At 31.3% G+C, this 21,239-nt stretch overlaps 1 protein-coding gene across 1 annotated transcript; it reads left to right on the plus strand.

Moving 5' to 3' along the window:
* Window positions 1–1,460: 1,460 nt before the first annotated feature.
* LOC108905272 (lymphoid-restricted membrane protein-like) lies at window positions 1,461–21,203 on the plus strand (the record flags this gene model as incomplete). Its single annotated transcript, XM_018708074.2, has 10 exons — window positions 1,461–1,605; window positions 1,830–1,947; window positions 4,784–4,933; window positions 4,987–5,147; window positions 6,814–6,979; window positions 10,708–10,876; window positions 10,927–11,121; window positions 14,809–14,932; window positions 15,173–15,264; window positions 20,856–21,203. Coding segments are annotated over exons 1-10 (1,545 nt in total), but the record flags the coding sequence as incomplete, so codon positions are not given.
* Window positions 21,204–21,239: the final 36 nt, after the last annotated feature.

Consider the following 21,239-nt stretch of genomic DNA (forward strand, 5'->3'; position numbering starts at 1 on the left):
AACAAAGATGCCGACGGCCTCTATGCTTAGCCGGGGATTAGGTCGGTGATTAAAAGGAAAGAAAGGGATTCTTTCCAGGTAGCCTTAATAAAGGCTGGTAGATTTTGCTCGTTGCAATCACTTCACCTCACAAACAAGCACGTCCGCTCAGCTCGGCTGTTCGCACTGAACTGGTGTGTATACCGATACGCTTATTAGCGTAACGTTATTCCAACTTAAATTACGGACAACGTTGTCGGTTATTAAAGTTATTGGTAATTTTCGATCTACTGCGCATGATTAGTATAACGGATAACGTTTAACGTTGTTCAAATAAGTGGCTTAAAATCTCCCTAATACTACGGGTAGTAAAACTAAACGTAGTATGAATGAATTCTGAAATTGGCTTGGCTTGAAAGTACATCATTAGCTGAAACAATGGTGTGAAGATTACTCTCATTTGGCATACCAATAAGCCATATACTAACGAGGCATTCCATTTTACTTGCAAATGTATCAGCAGTGTGCCATCCGCCGGCATATACCATTTCTTAGCATACAAGTTACTTACCTATTTTACTGGTATGTGTATTTCCGCCTTTAGAATGCGAAACGGACACCGGCAGCGCAGACAATGAATAAATTTGATGCGTTACAGGTTGCACTGCCATAATGTTATTAAATTCACCCTTTTGGCGAAAATTCGAACATAAATCTGAATAAAGTAAAATCTGAGGATATGCATGGGAACTCCCAGACATACACACGGTATATCCTCCGAGAGTGTCTTATAGAATAAAGTGTGAAGTGAAGTGGCCAAATACATCTAAATGTTAGGCCATCAATTGAGAAGAAGAAGAAGAATCCTAAAACTTTCAATTTTTAAATGTAAAAAATCAAAAATATTTTAAAGAAAAGGTTGAGGGAAAGGGATTTTATTTTTAAAAATTATAATTATAACATAATTGCAGGCAGTGATTTTTATTACTCTACAACTGTTCCTATGTCATCAGGTCTTCACATATTCTTAAATTTTCAGATATGTTTTAAAGGTAGTAAAATAGATAACCGAACTAAACAGTCGAATAATACTAGAGAAAAAATATTTTTTAAATTATAGTGTCGCAACGGTTTTAAATTTTAATGGCACACAACATTATTTAAAATTTGGTACTGAATAATAGAATTGAACTCACACTGAAAAGAAATTTCTTAAAAACAATAAACCTAAAATAAAAAATTGCTCCTCTATTCTTTTTGTCTTTATTCTCTATGAGTTGGATAAATTCTTTTTTCTCTACTAGACGAAGATGGAATAAACATTCCTCGGTTGTCATTGGTTTGGTATTTTATTCCTGAATATTTAGCAAGCATGTGATTTAGTTTGAAATTTTCAAACGACTTTTTCGACAGCTTTTAAGAAATTTGAGTTTCGTTTTGTGGTGCACTGAAATGTAAATAGGTTGATTTTTTTAATTATGAGGTTGAATTTAATCTTAATCTTTTGTTGCTCTGTTTATAATATAGTTATTAGACGTTAGTTCGTCGTCAATATAAAAGTTAGTTTTGTGGTGACTCCTGGATAAAAAAAAAAAACAAAGAAAATGGATTCATCAGCTAGTGAAGGTAATAAATATTTGTCAAGTTCTCTTCGAATATACTTTTTAATTACATACTTATATTTATTTATTTAAATAATTTTGAGACATTTTACAAAAAATGTAAAAAATATATGTACCTACCTGTTAATATTGTATATATTCTTTTTTGAAAAGGTGTACAATGAAATTTTGTGACTTATTTTAGGTTTTTCTTGCTGCATTAAAGTATATTTTTTTAATCTATTTCAGATGGTACTATGGAAATTGTTATGAAAAATATTTATACTTCTTGTGATCCCGAAAATTCAAATCTGGTTCCTGTGTCAAAACTGATTGAGTTCATTACACCATATATGTTGGAAGATCTGTAAGTCAGCAATTATTTAGAGTTTAATATATGTGCCAATGGAAACTTAGTATTTTAATTATTGTAGTGTTACTTTTCAATTTTTTAATATGTTGGAACATTTTTTCTAAATATGCGAGTGTTTCAAACTTAAATAATAGACAATTGCTAAAGTGTGGATAAAAGATAAAATAAAGATTAAATATTAAAAGTTTATGCAACAGTGTAAAACATTCAACTGAGTAAAATTGGGAGAGAAGTATAAATAGGTACATATTATTTTGTCTTATAATGAGATAGGTACTCTGAGTTACACTCGATATAAATTTTCATTCTTTTACTATAAAGTTAATCGAATACTTGTAAATAAAATAATATCAGCATATATACCTACATAAAAAAATCATGTCAAAAAGCATATGCATGCTCCACAAAAAATGTATACTGTTTCAAATAAAGATGCTATAATATTACTACATTTTGAAAACAGTCAGACATAGCGCTATAGTTAAATTAGATCAAAGTTGCATAATTTAGTGAATAATAAATTCTCAGATTAAAATTAAATTACTTTAAGTTTAAGCAGTGATTAAAATCTGAAAATTTTACATTTTTCAAAAAGTATCCCAAACTAAAGATGATGATTTTTTATTTCTCTCTGAAAGTATATTATTCTCTAATGTTTGCCTGTCTTTGTAACTGTTTCTGAAATGAGATAATGACGACTATTGGTGAAAATTAAAGTTGTCTTATTTTGATACTGAAATATCAACCCATACCAATTTTTAGGGTCTTACCTTGGTAACTTGAAGAGATTGCACATGCATGTGCATATATTTAAATTAACATAGGATGTTTGAAAAATAGAATATTATCAAATTAAAATTGTAAGTTATTAACTACAAGGAAAATTTTATTTTTGATGAATAAAAAACTGATATATGAATTGATTATGAAAAAAATAGTTTACATATACATATACCCACCAAGCAAAATAAAATTGTTACAACTTTGCCAGACATGATAGAAAATATGTTGTTTTATAGTGTCAAATTTGAAATATGGTATTATCTATCTTATAGCTGTTTTACATTGACAATTTATTGATGAATAAATTGACAAAGTTCTTCATGAATTAATTTACGAATTTATTGGTAAACAGTGTGGTTTTACACTGCTACAAACTTTATCAAGTTTTTTGACACATGAATCAGTTCTACCAACGAATCAAAGAAGCAAATAAATTTCAAAAATGTCACCTTTCCACTCATAATTGTAGTGATATAACAGCGGTACCGTTTTGACATATATTATATAAATATTAGTGTTTGTAAGTAACAAATCAGTAAAAACAATGCAAAACTAGTACGACGCCACACAATTATTTACATATTCCAATAACATAACCTCATTACTTATCTGAGGGTGGAAATCTGTTGGGTTGGTACTTCTGAACTTCACGAAGAAATTGACGAAAATTAGAACATGCTCTAATTCGTCAAGAACTTGATGAATAAATTCATTAAGTTATTTGACAGCAGATTTGGTGCATTACACTTGTCCAATTTCTTGATGAAGCGACTTTATGAATTAATTGATCAATAAATTGTCAATGTAAAACAGCAAGTAGAAATATCATGTTGGATAGATTAAAATATTGACATAAATTTGATAGGCACTGTTAAGTTTATATAAAAAATATATATCAACATTACACTAAAATATTGTTTGAATTTTTTTGAAAAAAATTACAGCAAACCAAATAATTCCATTTCAACATTTCTTTTATCAACTAGAAGATTACTTGCAGCAAGATGCTGTATGCCACTGAAACTTTTTGTGGTCGCTTCCAATAAACTTTCTAGTTAAATCATATTGATATGAAATATTCTAGCAAACTTGAAATGACCTTACAACAAAAATTACATTACATTACTTACAATATTATTACAATTACAAAATTTAAATGAATGCAAATTTCACAAATTTTGTTTGAAATTTCATCACAAAAGTTCTCTATGTGGGCATAGAAATCATATCCTAAAAAAATGGCATGAGACCCACTTTTCATTAGCTAAATGACAACGTTAATTTTTTACCAGTTGTCACTGGATGGCAGTATTATAGTATTTAATTTGAAACATTCTATTTAGATATGTTTGCTTACTTCTTTTTCCTTTTTGGATATTTTATGTCAGCCTATTTCTGCTACTATGGCTAAACACTGATGACAAGGCAAGAGCAACACCCAACCTGGAAATTTTGCCAAACCCCCAGTTTGTCGTAGGGTAGGGATCTTTTACTTGCCTAACATTGTTTAGACAAGAGACCGACAGTTTTACATCCTCTTTGAGGGATGGTATGTCTTTCTATGTAAACCTCGCCTAAATTTGTATAGCTTGTGTGAATACACCGACTTTAGACTAGAGAAAAATAAATATGGTTGCAACGTCGACATGTTCTGAACATATAAGCTTAACACAACTAGCAATACTGCAGGAGATTTTGGGTCTTTGTAGGGCTAAAGATGAGGTTTCTGTAGCTATTTTTCAGCCTATGCATTGCTCTGATAGCCAAGCTAAGATTTGACTGCCTAGCCTTGCCAAAGTCCAAATAATCCCTGCCTTAAATTGCTTTTAGCGCTGCTTCACTTTCGGAGTAAATTATAATTCATTGGTGCTTTATGTTGTTCCATTGCACAATATTCAGTGGCTTAGGTTGGAAGATTTTGGTTTGCGTTCCTAGATTAAGAAGGATTTCAACCCTTTCCTTAACCCCATGCATATCAATACCGACTACTGTTCCCGTCCTTATTTGACAAGTAAATGTATATATTACAATTTTATTTTAATTTTAGTTCTGCTTTAGAAAGTCTTAGACGGTCATTAGATCCAGGAAATAATAATGTTTGTGTCAGCAGTGAAAAGTTTTATGAAACAATGAATGAATGGACAAAAAAGATAACAAATTCTTCAGATGAAGACAGTGACTTTAATAGAACACCCAGGTATTTATTTTTTAAATAAGTTTAATTAAAATTTGACTAAATATAATCTACAGTGTTTTGGAGGTCATAGATGAAAAGCAATTACCTTATATCCAGTCCACCCCTAGGGCCAGTTTTGGGCAAAAACTTTTGAGTTGTGAAGGACTACTAAACTTATCTAATGTATCTGCTTATAGCTTATCCACAAGTACACATACCAAAGATAACAGCATGGGCAAGTATTATTAATTTTTAGGCAGATGTACAGCTTGTAATAAAAATATGAACCAGCAAAACGATATATAATTTTATGCTAAAATGCGCTTCGTTGAGGAAATAGGTAGAGGACAGTCGTAACAAAAATAATTTCTACATCCCTATCTTAAAAAAAAAGATTTATGATTACATATTTTATTTAAAGGAAACATATTCTTGCCATTTTCCCATAATGTGTTTCATTTTTGAGTTACTTAATTGCAAAAATATATAGTAGGACCGTAAATTAATTTTAAAAGAATTTTTTGTAAATTCAAGGTTTTATTGTGAAGAATTGTGTACATTATTAGTTTTGTCCATCACTAGCCACTATTTTTCGCATTTTCTGGCAGCATACGGATTCCACATCAAATTTTTCGTATTTTCGTAAGATTGAGAGCGCTGCTTGTGTCTGCTTGAATTGCGGCCGTTTTTCCTTTAATGCACAGCTCAAACGCATCAGTTGTATATTTTGGTACCACCAGTGATCGTTTCATTCGATTGCAGCAGCTCATAGTACATAACATCAAGCTGGTCCCACCAAATACAGAGAAAGAGCTTCGAAACATGAATATTCGGCCTTGCCTTTGATTTTAATGCATGACCACGCAAACCCCACTATTTTCTATGCTTAGAATTATTATAATGTATCCATTTCTCATTCCCCTTTCACCCAAAGACTCTTTCTTTTTTTGCCTTGAAGTAATTATTCACATGTGAAAAATCACTTTTCAACATCTCTTGACTTCAATTCGTATGGCATCCAATTTCCTTGCTTTTGAATGATACCAACGCAATTAAACATTTGGAAACTGTTGTGTGATTCAACGGTTCGGCAAGTTTATCTTCCGAATTGAATGAATTTTATTTGAGAATTGCCTCCAATTCCTTATCTTGAAAAATTTTCGGTTGGCCAGAGCATTTTTTATTGGCGGTATCGAAATGACCACTTCAAAAACATCAACTGTAAGTTTTCAACTGCACTGAATGACTTTCAGCAGCACTTTTCTTTTAATTAAACAGGAAAAGTAGAACTTTCCGCAACTTTCAGTAAAATGACACATAGTAAAAAGTAAAGCTAATGACAGAGCTTTGACATGAATATAGTTACAGAAGTGTCCGATGTGATATAGCATAAGTTATGCCATCTATTGTAAATCCCTCAAATTTAATTCACAGTCCTAGTATAATTTTTTGTTCATAAGCATTTTGTAAAAAATAGAATAACAAAGAGGTTCTTTAGGAGATTTGGAAAAAAATAAAATGATGTATTTAGAAATAATAAAATTACATGGCATACCATTATTATTTTCTAAGTAGCACTCAAAATTTGTTGGTTCATTTTTATTATACCCTTTATACAGTATATCTCACTTAACTAACCCTTGATTATCCAACTCAAGCATGGTTCAATGATTTTCCTCTTTCATATTGTGTTAAGCAATAGGTTCTGTATTAACCATTCTTCATCATTGCTCAACTTCTGGCCGTCTTAAATTCAATATCTCTTTTTAGGTGGTTTTTTAGTTTTAAGTCCATATTAACAGACTTTTTTGGTTATTTGGAAGTGGCTGCTCCTGTTGGGAACAGATTAACGAGGTTTTATTGTAATTCATGTAATACCCTTGTAAAATTTTTTGTTGTAGGTGGACAAGAGAAAACTATTTTAGAAGAAGAAATAAAGCGTCTGGAACATCATTTAAATAAAGTTTCAAATGAGATGGTGATGGTTAAACTCCAACTTACTGCAGCGGAAGAACAAAATGAAATTTTACAAGCTGATCTAGATCGATGTAAAACCAGATTACATTCGTTAGTATTTATCATTTTTCTTTTTCTGTACATAAGAGGGTGGGATAATTTGACATTTGTGAGAGGTTTCCTGTATCTCCTGATGAAAATGATAAAAAGTGGTTAAAGTGTCCAGAACTCGATTTTTGTGAAAAATTATTAAAAAAACACCATATCTTAATTATTTTTATTAAGAGATACAGGGCATTTTCTGTTAACTAACGTTTTGCTTGTAAAAATTTTTGATTTTAGTAAAAGGTTTTTTTATTCATTAATTATAATATAACCCAAACTTATATTTTTTAAATGAGATACCTTGTTCATTTTGAAAATGTTGAAACCTATGTCAGATTTTCCTTCAAATGATGTGATGTGAAGGAGTATAAAAATATTTTTTTTAATACTCCTAAATCTTAACACATAACGCATAATGTCGAAGGACATCATCTACTTCCTGAGTGCAAGGCACATGCCGTCCCTTGATGATTGCCTCATTAACAAACTACTTCAGTATGTCGTCAGCTTATTGAATACCTACTAAATTCCTGTAAAATTGTATTCGTTCAAGTTTCCAGTGAATAATAGCGAACCAGGGCCACTGAAAATAAAAAAATGTCTAAAAATGTGTCCTCTGACAGAAAAAAGTTAAAACAATATTTAAATGATTCTGACGATGATATTGCTTGTCCAAACTTAGTAGATTTGGATTCTGTCAGAATGTTCTGGCAGTGGTGAGAATGCGGAACACCACTATTCTTTAAAGACAATTTAGTTAAATTCGGCACATCTAACATTTTTTTTGAGGACCGGTGGAAATATCGTGCAAAATAATCTACAGATTTAATATTTTTCTTGACCGTACATCCACCGCAAATTTTTTTTTTGTGGCATCGAGTTCTTTTAAGAAGACTTGTATTTTATCCTTTAACTTTTTGTATTTTTATCTATTTAATTTATGAGTTTGGCATAACTAGTTGTTATTTTTGGACATAATAATCGAAGTACAGTGAAAATCGGTTATAACGACCTTCAAGGGACCGTTTGTTTACGGTTGTTATAACCGATAGACATAATAAGCAATTACCTACATATATTTTATTTAAAATTTTTATAAAAATCTTTAAGTATGTATTGCTTTGTGTTCAAAAGATCTCGCGGGCTTCATTTTCTATGAATTGTTTACGAATAGAGACTTTACTTTATTTCTATCCTTCCAAATTGTTGAAATCGTAGTGTGACACGCCACATTCTTAGTTTCTCTATATTCCTATTTAGAAACACCCTATGTTTCTAAATAAGTGCGAAATATTTTAGGGGGTGGTTGCCAAAGTTATTTTGTGAAAGAAAGTTCATATAAATGTAGGTCGAAATATGCTTCGTTTCCGAGATAGTGTTTAAATTTTAATTTTTTATTTATTTTTATTAATTATTTCAAAGATATTGACTCGAAATTTGAAAATGCTTTGGAGGGATAAATGTACATTTTTTGGGGTGATCCGAATATTTCTACTTGCACCTTTAACCCTTTCACTGCTCCAGACGTATATATATTCGCTAAAAATTTATAGGGCTCAAACTGCTCCAGAGGGATTAATTCTCATGAATAGTTAAATTGGATCAGGCTGCTCAAGCCGTATATATTCGCAACCATGCGCATTAGTGACTCGGTTATTGCAATTGGTAAGGCGAATTTTTGCGGGCGAGCTTATACCGATTGTGACAAATATTTTTATGGAAAGAGGTACTGGTAATAATACCAAGATTGTTCATGTTTCTTTCAGTTTCTATTTAGTACATATACTGTATTTTATTCAAAATAAAATCGTAAAATTTATCGTAAATCGTAATTTAACACAACATAATGNGTTTCTTTCAGTTTCTATTTAGTACATATACTGTATTCAAAATAAAATCGTAAAATTAATCGTAAATTGTAATTTAACACAACATAATATAAAACTATAAATGGTCTAACTGCTCCAGACGTATATATTTGCACGCGATAAACTTTCGCACACGGCGCGGTAGCTACGTTCAGACATATTGCGCAGCGAAAGGGTTAAATAAAAGATTATCAAAACCTACAATAAAATGTTTTATTTTTTTCCTCAAAAACGGTGCATCCTACGAAAAAAATTGAAGAGACCAATTTCATTCAGAATTAATGGCAGATTTCTAAAAAAAAAATATCAAAACGGGAAAAGTCAGTGGCGTACAATTTTTTTTTTATTAAAAAATAATTCTTGTACGAACGTCACTGGTGCAAATAGAAATCTTCGGATCACCTCAAAAAATGCACATTTCTCCCTCCAAAACATTTTTCTCATTTCGAGTCAATACCTTTAAAACTTTGAAATAAATAATAAAAATAAATAAAAAATTAAAATTTAAACACTGTATCTCGGACATAAAGCATATTTCGACCTACGTTTATATAAACTTTTTTCACAAAATAACTTCGGCAACCACACGATAAAATATTTCGCACTCATTTACAAACACGCTGTATGCGATTTTTCTTCTTTATTAAACACTTTTCTCTTCGACATCGTGCTAGAAAGTGGTAATTAATGCATATAAAATAACTATGTGTAGATAAGTCATAATTTGTCCCAAACGTACTAACTGCTGTCACAAGTGTGGATACCGGCAGGGCGGGCGGAAGAGCGGTGCATTGGTTTTAAGGCCGTATTGGTCATTATAACCGACAGATTCTATGGTAAATGTATATAAAAACGCGTCGCTAAATCCGAAATGTCGTAAATGGTGTCGTAGTAAACGATATTTTCAATATGGTATTTCTATAGGATTAAATCGGGACTTCCAAATTCCGTCGTTATATCCTATATGTCGTATAAAGCAATGTTGTTATAACCAATTTTTACTGTAGTTGCATTTATATAAATGGGAAAAATACCCATACACATTTTTGAATAGGTGATGACACAACTTGAGCTTTTATCTTAAAGATCAGGGCTCATTTCAAGCTTTTCTTCCTTTTGTAAATTTTCTGTATTCATAATGGTTTTTGCAATATTAATTATTCATCGTCATTACATTTTTGATACAAATCCGATTTAATATCCATAAAAATTTTTATTTACTTGATAATAAAAATTAAATAATGCTTCATACAGTACAGAAACATTTAATTGAATATTGTTCCATGAGAGTTATTGGATATAATCACCATTTTTGACCACTCATCTCAGATTTCTCTCATTGTGATTAATTTGATAATGAATTAATATGGTGACCATTTCCAGTAATTTGGATAAAAGAACATGGAATTACAAATTTGTCAACATCATTTCACAAGTTTTCAATGACAATTAAATTAAATTAAATTTATATACAATATGTATTGGTTACAACTAACGAAGTAATTTCATGAAAACTGTTAGGTATACAAGGAAAATTTAAGACTTCTACTTTTATATTAGAATAAGAAATGCCAAAACAATATGAGGATATTTGTTTATATTTTTTTATTCTATAAATGCAATTATTTGGATGACTATGTCAAAAAATGATATCTTTACACAGGCACATTAAACATTTAAATCAGATAAAGACTTAATTTGGAAGAAAACTAATATTTTCGCTTTAATGCCATCTAGCAACTGAACAAAAGAATTTGGGATAGAGGTCTGTTGTGTTGAAACCTATTTTAGAGTTCCCTACATGCACATCTCTGTGTCGGTACATTTACGAATCAGCCTATATATAATAATTTATACATCTTTTAGTGAGCAACAAATTATTGAACATCTTCAAAGTGATAAAAGATACAATGACGAATTGAGAGAGGAACTGAATTCCACTAAGAAGCAAGTTGAGGAGCTCAATAAGAAGCTACTTCAATATGAGAAGGAGAATCACCATTTAGTTAATGACATTAAGCAAAGTGAAAAGGAGGTATATCATTTTTTATAGTAATTCCTTATCTATATTAATTATGTTCTTAGAATGCTAAATTAGAGGAAAAATGCGAGGAATTATCAAGAAGAGAACAGGAAGCAAAAAAGGAAATAATCAATATCAAAACTGAGCTGGATTTAAAAGATCAAGAAATAATAACAATACTGAAAATTAATGATGAGTTAAGAAGTAAACTAAATCAACAAAGAGACACTATCGATCAACTTACAAATGAAAATGAGGTAACTTCATAGTACATTCTAGCATCTTTCATTTTGAGCAAAAAAAAATTCATATGAAAATATCAGTAAAGTGATTCTTTATTGAACAAGCCTGATATTCTGAACCGAGCCAGAGAAGCGAGCGAGGCGAGTAACAGACGAGTTCGATAAAGACACTTTACTGACATGGTGCATACAAAATTTTATCGCCAACCGTAAAAATGTATAATTTTAAAAAATTGAGACATTATAACTTATCACATTTTATTATGACAAAGTAAACAGAAAAATAACAGAAAATACAAAACAAATCTACTTATTTTTTGGTAAATTGGTTTTCAACCTAAAATCATCTTTGCAATTTTCGTTTTGTTAAGCACAGACTTCTCAACATAGGATTTTGTAATCGTGTCGCTTTTCCATCCGTTTTAAATTTTCCTTATTGCCGCCTGCGTTAGCAAAGAGAGTGGCGAATGTGCGATGATAACAATGTTCTGTATAAAGTGATGGTTCTGACAAATGCAGATAGTTGGCAACCAAAAGTATGGATTCCAAGTGGCTGGTCTGTGCATTTACTATTTTTATAAGTTAGGAAAAATCGGTCGTGGGGTGGCTGTTTAGGACGCAGAGCTAAATATTTGTTAAATTAACCCTTTCGCTGTGCAATACGTCTGAATGTAGCTACCGCGCCGTGCGCAAAACTTTATCGCGTGCGAACATATACGTCTGGAGCAGTTAGACCACTTATAGTTTTACATTATGTGTTAAATTACGATTTACGATAAATTTTACGATTTTATTTTAAATAAAATACAGTATATCGACAGCTGTACTAAATAGAAACTGAAAGAGAGATGAACAATCAGTACCAGTACCTCCTTCCATAAAAATATTTTATTGCTATAAACTCCGCCCGCAAAAATTCCCCATACCAATTGCAACAACCGAGTCACTGCGCATGATTGCGAATATATACGGTTTGAGCAGCCTGATCCAATTTAACTATTCAAGCGAATTAATCCAATTTAACTATTCAAGCGAATTAATCCGTCTGGAGCAGTTTGAGCCCTATAAATTTTTAACGAATAAATACGTCTGGAGCAGTGAAAGGGTTAATCTACAGAGTTTACTTTCCCTCAAAATCTGAAATGATCACAAATATTTGAGGCCTTTGTTGGTCCCTCTTTTAGTTACATGAATAACCAGAATTGTTTCTTTGTGCTGTGTGTCTTTTAAATTCAAAAGTTCTTCATTACGTAAAGCTCCAGCAATGCCAAACACAATACAAATCTAAACTAATTACTACATTTATATCAAATTTTTGGAATATGATTTCTTCGATATTGTTTTAAAAAAGCCGTAAGTTTTTTATATTTTGCTAATGTCAACATCATTTTTTGCTGAAAGGGTTGCTTTCACCATGGAATAATACGACCACATTGGAGAAGGAGAATACTCTTTCGATAACTTGGAAAAATATGCCAGTAAAATATTTTCACTATTTTTTTTTAATTTTTTTTTATTCCGTGTTCCTCGCTAAGGACAATAATATGTATAATGTGCAAGCTAAATATGCAGTAAAATAATAATTTTCTGTATATGGTAATCAAGCATTTTCGAACAAAGAATATTTATGAATAATTGAATTTTGCGAGTAGAGCTAAATGGGATAATTTTATGAAATTTATAAAAAGATGAATTTTGAATAAATACTAGGCTTACTATTAGAACGCTTGGGTTCTTGTTTTTCTATTCACTTTGACTGTTTGAAGCCTCACAATACTGAACTCAAAAATGAACTATTTTGATCTGAATTTTGAGTCGCAACAGAACTGGATTTTATCTCCTTTTATTTTATTTTTCCCATAAGGCCCTTGTAAAATCGCTTATTGCGCCACAAATAAACAATATTTTGCGAAACAATAAGGTTTGCGGTCAATAGGGATGGGATGGGGATGGTTTTCCACTCCTCAGAAAATGAGAGGGTAGTTTTTCTCTCCCCTTAGAAATGTATAACTGGTTTGATATTTAATGAAATTTTCTCTGATTCTTGGATTATTATGTAGGCATCTGCCTTCGAATCTACAACAATATCAACTAGATGAATGACACTAATTGTTAGCAACCTATTAAATAATTAGCCTGGGAGTCCTATATCAAAATCACTGCATTTCATTGTCACATTTTCATATGAACCTTTTTGCTCAAAATAATCTATATTATAATCAAATACTGAGAACTTTGTTGATCATAATCAAAAACCCACTGTATTTATGTTTGTTCTTAAGAACGCAGTGATTAACCGAACAATTTAAAGAAAGAAGGTACTGAGTAATAATAACTCAGAAACAAGGTTAAGAGCAAACTGTTCTTGTTGAGAATATAAGAAAAAGAGGAATGTTCTTGCTGAAAATAAGAATGAACGTAAAGAACAAGATGTTTTTCTAAGCGTTCTTTCTGAGAACAAAAGGAACATATGGTTCTTTCTTCTTACTCCCTGGATTTTTCCAGATTTAGATAACTTGCCTTTATGGAGTTTTATAACTTTTCCTATCCTAGTAGTGATTTGGGAGCAGGGGCAGGGAAATAGTTTAACTTTTTTTTCCTTAAGAGTTTCGTAACACTATAGGTTCCGTCGGTCCAAAGAGACAACAAGAAAGTATCCTTAAACAACTTTCAGATTGTCATTTTAAATTTTTTTTATTTGTTGAATACCCTGTATAGGCAAACTAAAAATTCTCCATGGCAATCCTAATTTGAAAATAAGCAAGAAAAAAGCAGATGTGATATGTTTTTTACAAATACATTTTTGACAATACCAGGCATGCTAGGAACTACAAGGAAAATTTTTGAGTACATTATTCGATATATTGCATCTTTGTGTCAATAAGTGGATCTATGCACATGACCGCGAAAGTAAACGGCAGTCGACTGTATGGGTCTTTCAAGATGAAGCAGCTCCGCCAATTTTTCTGAAAAAAATGGATGTGGTAACTATCATTAGTACTACGTTGGACAGTCAATTCTGAATGGTACACAATTTGTTTGTCAGAAGTCTTTGAAAAAATAAGGGAAACCAAACGCTGAAGAGGACCGTTCTCCACCAGGACAATGCGAGCTCCCACACATTGGCTCAAACAAGAGACCTTTTGAGAACTAAAAAAATCGAATTGATAAGTCATCCACCGTACAACCCTGATTTAGCACCCATTGACTTTTTTATTCCCGTACAACAAATATAAATTAAGAGGTCAACCTTTTTCGACGCCTGAAGAGGCGATTGATGCAGTCAAAATGCATATTTTGAAGGTATGTCAATCGGAATGGAAAAAGTGCTTCGGAAATTGGTTCAAGTGCATGCAAAAGTGTATTGATCTTCAGGGAGAATATATTGAAAAATTGTTCTCTATTTCCGAAATATAAAAGGCAATCCTTATATGTTCGTTTTGCTCTCAGAAAGGACATTTTGAAAAACATTTTGTTTATGACTTCATTCTCAGGAAGAACTTCTTTTAGTAAGAACAGTTGATTCTTAACTTTGTTCTTTGTAGAAGCATTCTTTATAAATTGTGCTGACCACATTCTTAGTGCAGCATTCTTCATATTTTGTTCAATAGCTGTTTTCTATTCTTGGGTATATTCATATATTTACCACTCATCATGAAATACCTTGTGTGATTAGAGTACTATTTGAAATTTATGTTCCAGCTCCTAGATCATCTGAAAAATAATTTGGAGAAAACGCTCCGAGATAACTTATCAGCCAGACGTGATTCTCTAGTGCACCAGTATAAGACATGCCTTGCAGATTCCAGCAATTTACCCGATATAGGTACTGTACCAATTTATTCCTCTCCCACCAATAGCAGTTCACCCTCTGGTAGTCCAGTTGTAATTAAAAAATTGTTGTCTCCTAAAACACAAACACCACTTTTAGAAAATAATATACCTAAAATTATGCAGAGCTTTGACATTCTTAGTCCAAAACGTACTGGTAACTCATTAAGTTCCTTAAAATACCTGCACTCCCTTCCTCTTATGTTTTATACTGAACGGTGTAATGTTGTTCAAGATCAAGGAAGCGAGGATGAATGTTTCTTCAAAATACAAGGCACAGATCATAGGAATCCCGCTCGAGACTCGCTACATGCAGAAATTTCTCAGGTATTTATTTTTACGACAGTGAATAGTGATTCCTTTTATTTTTATGGTAAATAAATACAATAAGGTTTTTGGTAATTTTTACTTTTTTGCCATAATATGTAACCTAATGTGGCATCTCCAATATTACTATTTAGAAATACAAATGTCGGATTATACAGGATCGTCACAAGAGAATTGTTAATCGATATATGAGTACAAAGAAAAAAGAATAAAGATTTTAATTACATTTTTGGCACATACTAACGTAACGTTTTTTAAAATGTATCTTTCACATGCTCCAAATAATTGTTTCACACTTCATGAAAAGTTAAATAATACAATGCAACAGTTTTTGCAGAGAAGAAATATACCACCAACCCCACATACTTCTATCCTATACTGATCATTACTTATAGTTTCAATGGATGACCTGGTTTCCAAAAAGTGGGGGCGAGACGTACTCCATGTGTTTTGCGCATGTTCCATAATTTGGGGCGGTTGCATTCAAATTTAAAAGATTGTCACGGCATGCTCTGTACTATAGCTGATTATATACATATAAGATATTAAATCTATTTTCACTGAGTTCACTTCAATTTCTAAATGTTTACTTTTCTACCATTTTCTTCTATGAGTCCTCTATCGATAGGCTCCTTATCTAACACATTATTTTACTATTAATTTCAATAAATAACGTAAGTATCTGCATAACCTATTTAATATTTTGCAGGCTCGAATAAAATAAAACAGAATACAAATTTATATGCTTTTAAAACTATGTACATAGGCATGTTCGTAATTTTGGACATTTTTTTAAATGACATTGGTGTTTTTATTAAACAAGACTTAGTATTTCAAAAAATCGCTACTATTCGCAACTGACAATCTTTTTTTTTATAAAAAAAAAGTATATAATTATTTATTAGTGGTTTCTGCAGTTTATTTGACAATATAAAAAACATGCTATAAAATATCTGTATGAGACCAATCCGATAATAATATGTCTACGATTAAGGAAGGCTCTTATCGAGTATAATTTTGAAACATTTTTACTAAATATCAACACAACTTAAATTAATAGAAGAATTAGTGCAGGTTTAAACAGATTATGAAATAAAACTCAAAAGATACATTTATTTATTTATTTATTAAAATATACACTATACCATAACAGTTTCACCTCACCAAAGCACTAGCACAGCGCAAAACAAAATGAGAATATTTTTTAGGTTAGCTTGGTTTGGCTTTTTTACCGCTCGGCGCTCACCGTTCTTGGTTCCTTTCAACAAATCAAAACCCGTAAAGTAAACGCATGCGTATGAATACGCTGGTACCTCGCCCCACTTTTCGGCTTCAAGTCAATTGCAAAATGATCAGTATAGGATAGAAGTATGTGACCAACCCTCAGGAATGGATTCTACAGTTCAAAATAATGAGACAAAACTCAAATGTTTTTATTGCGATTTTCATTTGTTTTCAAACTATGAGTATATTTCAATAAAAAAATTAACTTACTGATATTCTATTAATCATAGATTTCTTTGATTAAATGTTAAAAAATACTGCCATTGACCTCAACACTTTCTGCTTTGTCTACGAAGGGTGTCTGTAGCTCTCATTGCTGTATGTCTTTCTTTAATAAGTGCTTCAGTACCTATTGACGGTACGTCAAATTAGTGCCTCCCAAGTATTCACTCTAACTTTGTACACTTCATTTTTGAACCAGCCTCATAAACAGTAATCTAGTGCTGTGAGGTCTGGAGATCTTGGAGACCAACTAATAGGACCACCGCGGCCAATCCAACGCCTTAGAAACATCTCGTTCAAAAGTAACTTGACAAAATGTGCTTGAGCTCTATCGTGTTGGTAGTACATTCGCATTCTCATGTTTATAGGAACATCCTCTAGTACAGGGGTCGGCAAGTAACTTTAGGTGGGGTCCGGATACTTTTGAAAATTTTTAACTAGGTCCAGAAAAAAAATTCATATCACTAATTTTTTATTTGAATTTGCACTCAAATTTAATCTGCTTACTAACCATTAAGAACTCAAATCAGTCACACAATTATTGTAAAATACTAGAAAAAATGATAAGGGTGGCACTCAAATGTAAAAAACTATTTTTTAAATAATTTGAGTAATTTATACTTTCAAAAAATTCCAGTCCAGTCCAGTATTTTACCTTCTGCGGTCCGCCAGTTGCCGACAGCTGCTCTAGTAGTACTTGCAATTCATTTTGGAAAAAAATGGTCTCCAGTGAGTCGATTCTCCAAAACGAAAGGGCCAATTAAATAACTATCGATCATACATCACCACACATTTACTGAAACCTATGCTAAAAATTATTTTCGAGTGTTATGTAAAGATTTTTGTCTGGCCATACATGAGAGTTCGGCGTATTAGTTATGTCGTCGTAGTTGAATGCTGCTTTATCCGTAAGAAGTATAGTCGATACTCTTAGCATAATCTTCCGGTTGTAGGTGTTGTACTCTCTGTACATGGTACGGATATAAGCCTTGTTCGTGGAGGGTTTTTATTACCCATTTTTGTGGAATGCCCAATTGAGTAGCAATACTTCGTGAGCTGGTAGTTGCATCATCTTCTGTTAAACCCAGAATATTTTCTACTTCTAAACCTTGTCGATGAGCTCATTCAGATGTTATACTAGCACGGTATCTTTCAGTTTCGCACAATTGTTGAAAACTGATAAATACATTTTTATCAGGACATCTGTGATGTGGAAACCGTTGATGATCTTCTTCAACAGCGGCATTAGCATTCCCATTACAAAAATCATAAACAAACACCACATTTGCATGCTTTAAATTTGAATCAATTCTTGGAATTTTGTAACACAATCAAATTTTATTCTCAACATAAAATAACACTGACATTCATATATGCTACTTTTGAACTTGAAACATGACATATTCTGATTTCAAATTTTTTAAATTTGTAAGTACGCTGTAACTTGAAAACAGATGAAAATCGTTTAACAACACTTGAGTTTTTTGATATTATTTTAACGTGTAGAATCTATTCGGGAAATTTGGTTCGATTCTCTTGACTCACTCTGTATATAATCCTTTTTTAAAACAAAAATTACATGTTTTAATAATGATTTTATGAATCGTGTACGAAACTAGAATTTAGTTCAGTGAGTTACTATAAGATGGCGTTAATGTGCAAGAGAATGATTTCAGACTTTTACAAATGAGATATATAAGCGCCTTTTTAAATGTTACCGTAAAATCCTACTAACTGTAATTGTAAATAATTGACACTACGATGAAGTAGGCAAGTTATCCTTAAAATTTCTGAAATATAAGAAATTTCCCAATGTGGCTCATTTATTTAATTTTCTTTACATATAATACGGAAGTAGTTTCTGAACCAGTTACAATGATTCAATTGGTAATCCATGGCAAAAGGACAAACAAAATAATGTAACATTAAATAATTAACTCCATTTGAATTAACCAACTCCCTTCTATGCATTTTTATTACTTTTCTTCATTCCGGCTTAGTCATTTCATCTGCCTAATTTTATTTTCTAAATTATCCCTAATTTGAAACTTATCGTTATAATTTTTTCCCAGAAATGGAGATATTTATAATTATTAATTTGTTTAAGGTTCCTACCATGGCCTTTTTTAACAGCTATTTAAATAAAGTTACCTTGAGAATTTGAAAACTTAATATAAAATAAAATGTTTGCGGAAAAGCTTAGTTAACTCTGTTAGGTTTTTAATTAACGTTTGCGCTAAAGTAAAAAAAAAATATATACTAAATATTTTTAATTATATATTTTCTTTAATATGTATAGAAGGGTTTATATGGATGTTAAATTAGAGTATATTACTAACTTTTAAATAAAAAAATCACTAATACATATTTTTTATAAAATCCACCCCTCTTTTAATAGTAGAATCGGTTGTCTATGACTAAAATCAGATTTAGTCCTGTTAGAGTAATCACTGTACTGGTTGCTCCATGAAAAGTGAAACGCTCTGTTCACTTCATCGTCGTCATAATTTTGATAATCCAGGAGTCATTGCATTTCTTAAGGGATGGTTTTTAGGCCCACATAAATAATTTTTCAGGTCAAAAAAATTTGCAAAATAAATTGAAGGCTAGCGTCTCCTCAGATTTTAAAAAAAGCACATCTGCAATATACAAGTATTTATTTGTAATATATAACATAATTTGTTTTTTACGGAATTAAATATTCTTTATAGTTACAGGTATTTAAATTTTAAAATTTCATACTATAATTATGTGAAAAATAATAATAATTTTGTATCATTTGAGGTCTGATAGGAGGCTATCCTTTTTTCAGTTTCTTTATTTTGCAAATTTGTTTGGATATTTTCATTATGAAAGTTTTCTATCTAGACCTAGAAATCATCCCCTTAAAAAATTGTATTAAAATGAAACAGAGAAATAACTTGGAATTGGAAAATGAGAGAATTATATGTTCTCAAATACAGAAAAAAAATTACACAGGCCGACAAAAAAAAAATGTGTTTTTGAGACACGACCCTACCCATATTTAGTAAAATTTTCCGCTTAATCCGAAAATAATAAAAAAAAATGTGTGACCTATGGTTTCTCCCCCACACACCCTCAATTCCCTCCCAAAAATTAAAAAACTCGAAACTAGCCATTCAAACCACATATCTTTAGTAAAATTTTCCATTGAATCCATTTCCGTTGAAATGAATTTAGCAAATTTTTGAGTGGAAGCTTACTGTTTTCCAAAATGTTTTAAGGTCTTAAGTAACTTTAAACTAGGTAGCATACACAAGGTATTTTCTAAAATATTTTAGCATTTTAATTCCGCAATCAATCAAAATTCAAGCGTTGAAGCCTTTTATTTTTAAGAGAAGCAAAGCATGGATCCCTCACGTCCAAACAATTTTTTTGCCATTTTCGGATTCTGTGAATAAAGATAGGTAGGTTAGATGGATAGTTTGGATTTTTCGAATTTTTGGGGGGAATTGGGAGTGTGTGGGGGAGAATCCATGTCAAAATTTTGTTTTAATCATTTTCGGATTCATTCATTTTACTACAGATTGGTAGGGTTACATCTCAAAAACACACAATTTTTTTATTTTATCGACCTGTATACATTAACTCGGTAACTAAAGTTGTAGAATGAACTCTAAATATAAGAAATTAGATTCTGAAAAAACAAGAATATTAAGCTAAATTTGTAAAATATGAGACTTTTTCCACGATCCTTCAGGGTTCGCGACTACAACTTCGGGAAATATGATGTATAGAAGATACATGGTGCAGGTGGTTAAGTAGGTGACCGAGCTATAGGTCAACATATCGTTCCTATTATCACGTAGAGGCGTATGTGTATATCCATTTCTTGGATTATACGCCCCTACGTGATAAGAGGGACAATATATCACAATGTGTATTATCTCTCCATAAATATGTTTATATCATTATATCATGTTTATATCATAAACCGTTTCTCAAATATGAAAGTAGTAGAAGACTTGACACATTGGTTAAATTATGGAATATAAATTATGTTTTCTGCAATCTCCTCTGATTTTGCATTCCTCCCCTTAATTATGTCAATATTTATTTTTTAGGTCATTCAAGAGAAAAATAGTCCTCTCTATAGCCATAGTCTTTCTTCATTTAATAATCATGAAAAGCAAATAGAACTTGAGAACGGCTGCAGTAATATAATAGAGATTTATGAAGATGAAATAAAACAATTGAAAATTAAAAATGATTCTATCCAAGCAAGATTGGAAACTGTTAATCAGGATAATGTTAAACTCTGTGAGGAAGTTGCAGAAGTAAAAGATAAAATGTGCATTTTACAACAAGATTTGAATAACCTGATAATTGAAAAGAGAGACAAAGAGGCAAGCCTTGAACAGATCAAGGAAGAGAAAGAGAAAATAGAAAATGAATTAAAAAAACTGAACCAAACAATTTATGAATTAACAGATCAGAATAACAATTTA

This window comes from Anoplophora glabripennis, unplaced genomic scaffold (genome assembly GCF_000390285.2).
Source record: "Anoplophora glabripennis isolate ALB-LARVAE unplaced genomic scaffold, Agla_2.0 scaffold258, whole genome shotgun sequence".
In the NCBI taxonomy this organism is placed as follows: Eukaryota; Metazoa; Arthropoda; class Insecta; order Coleoptera; family Cerambycidae; genus Anoplophora; species Anoplophora glabripennis.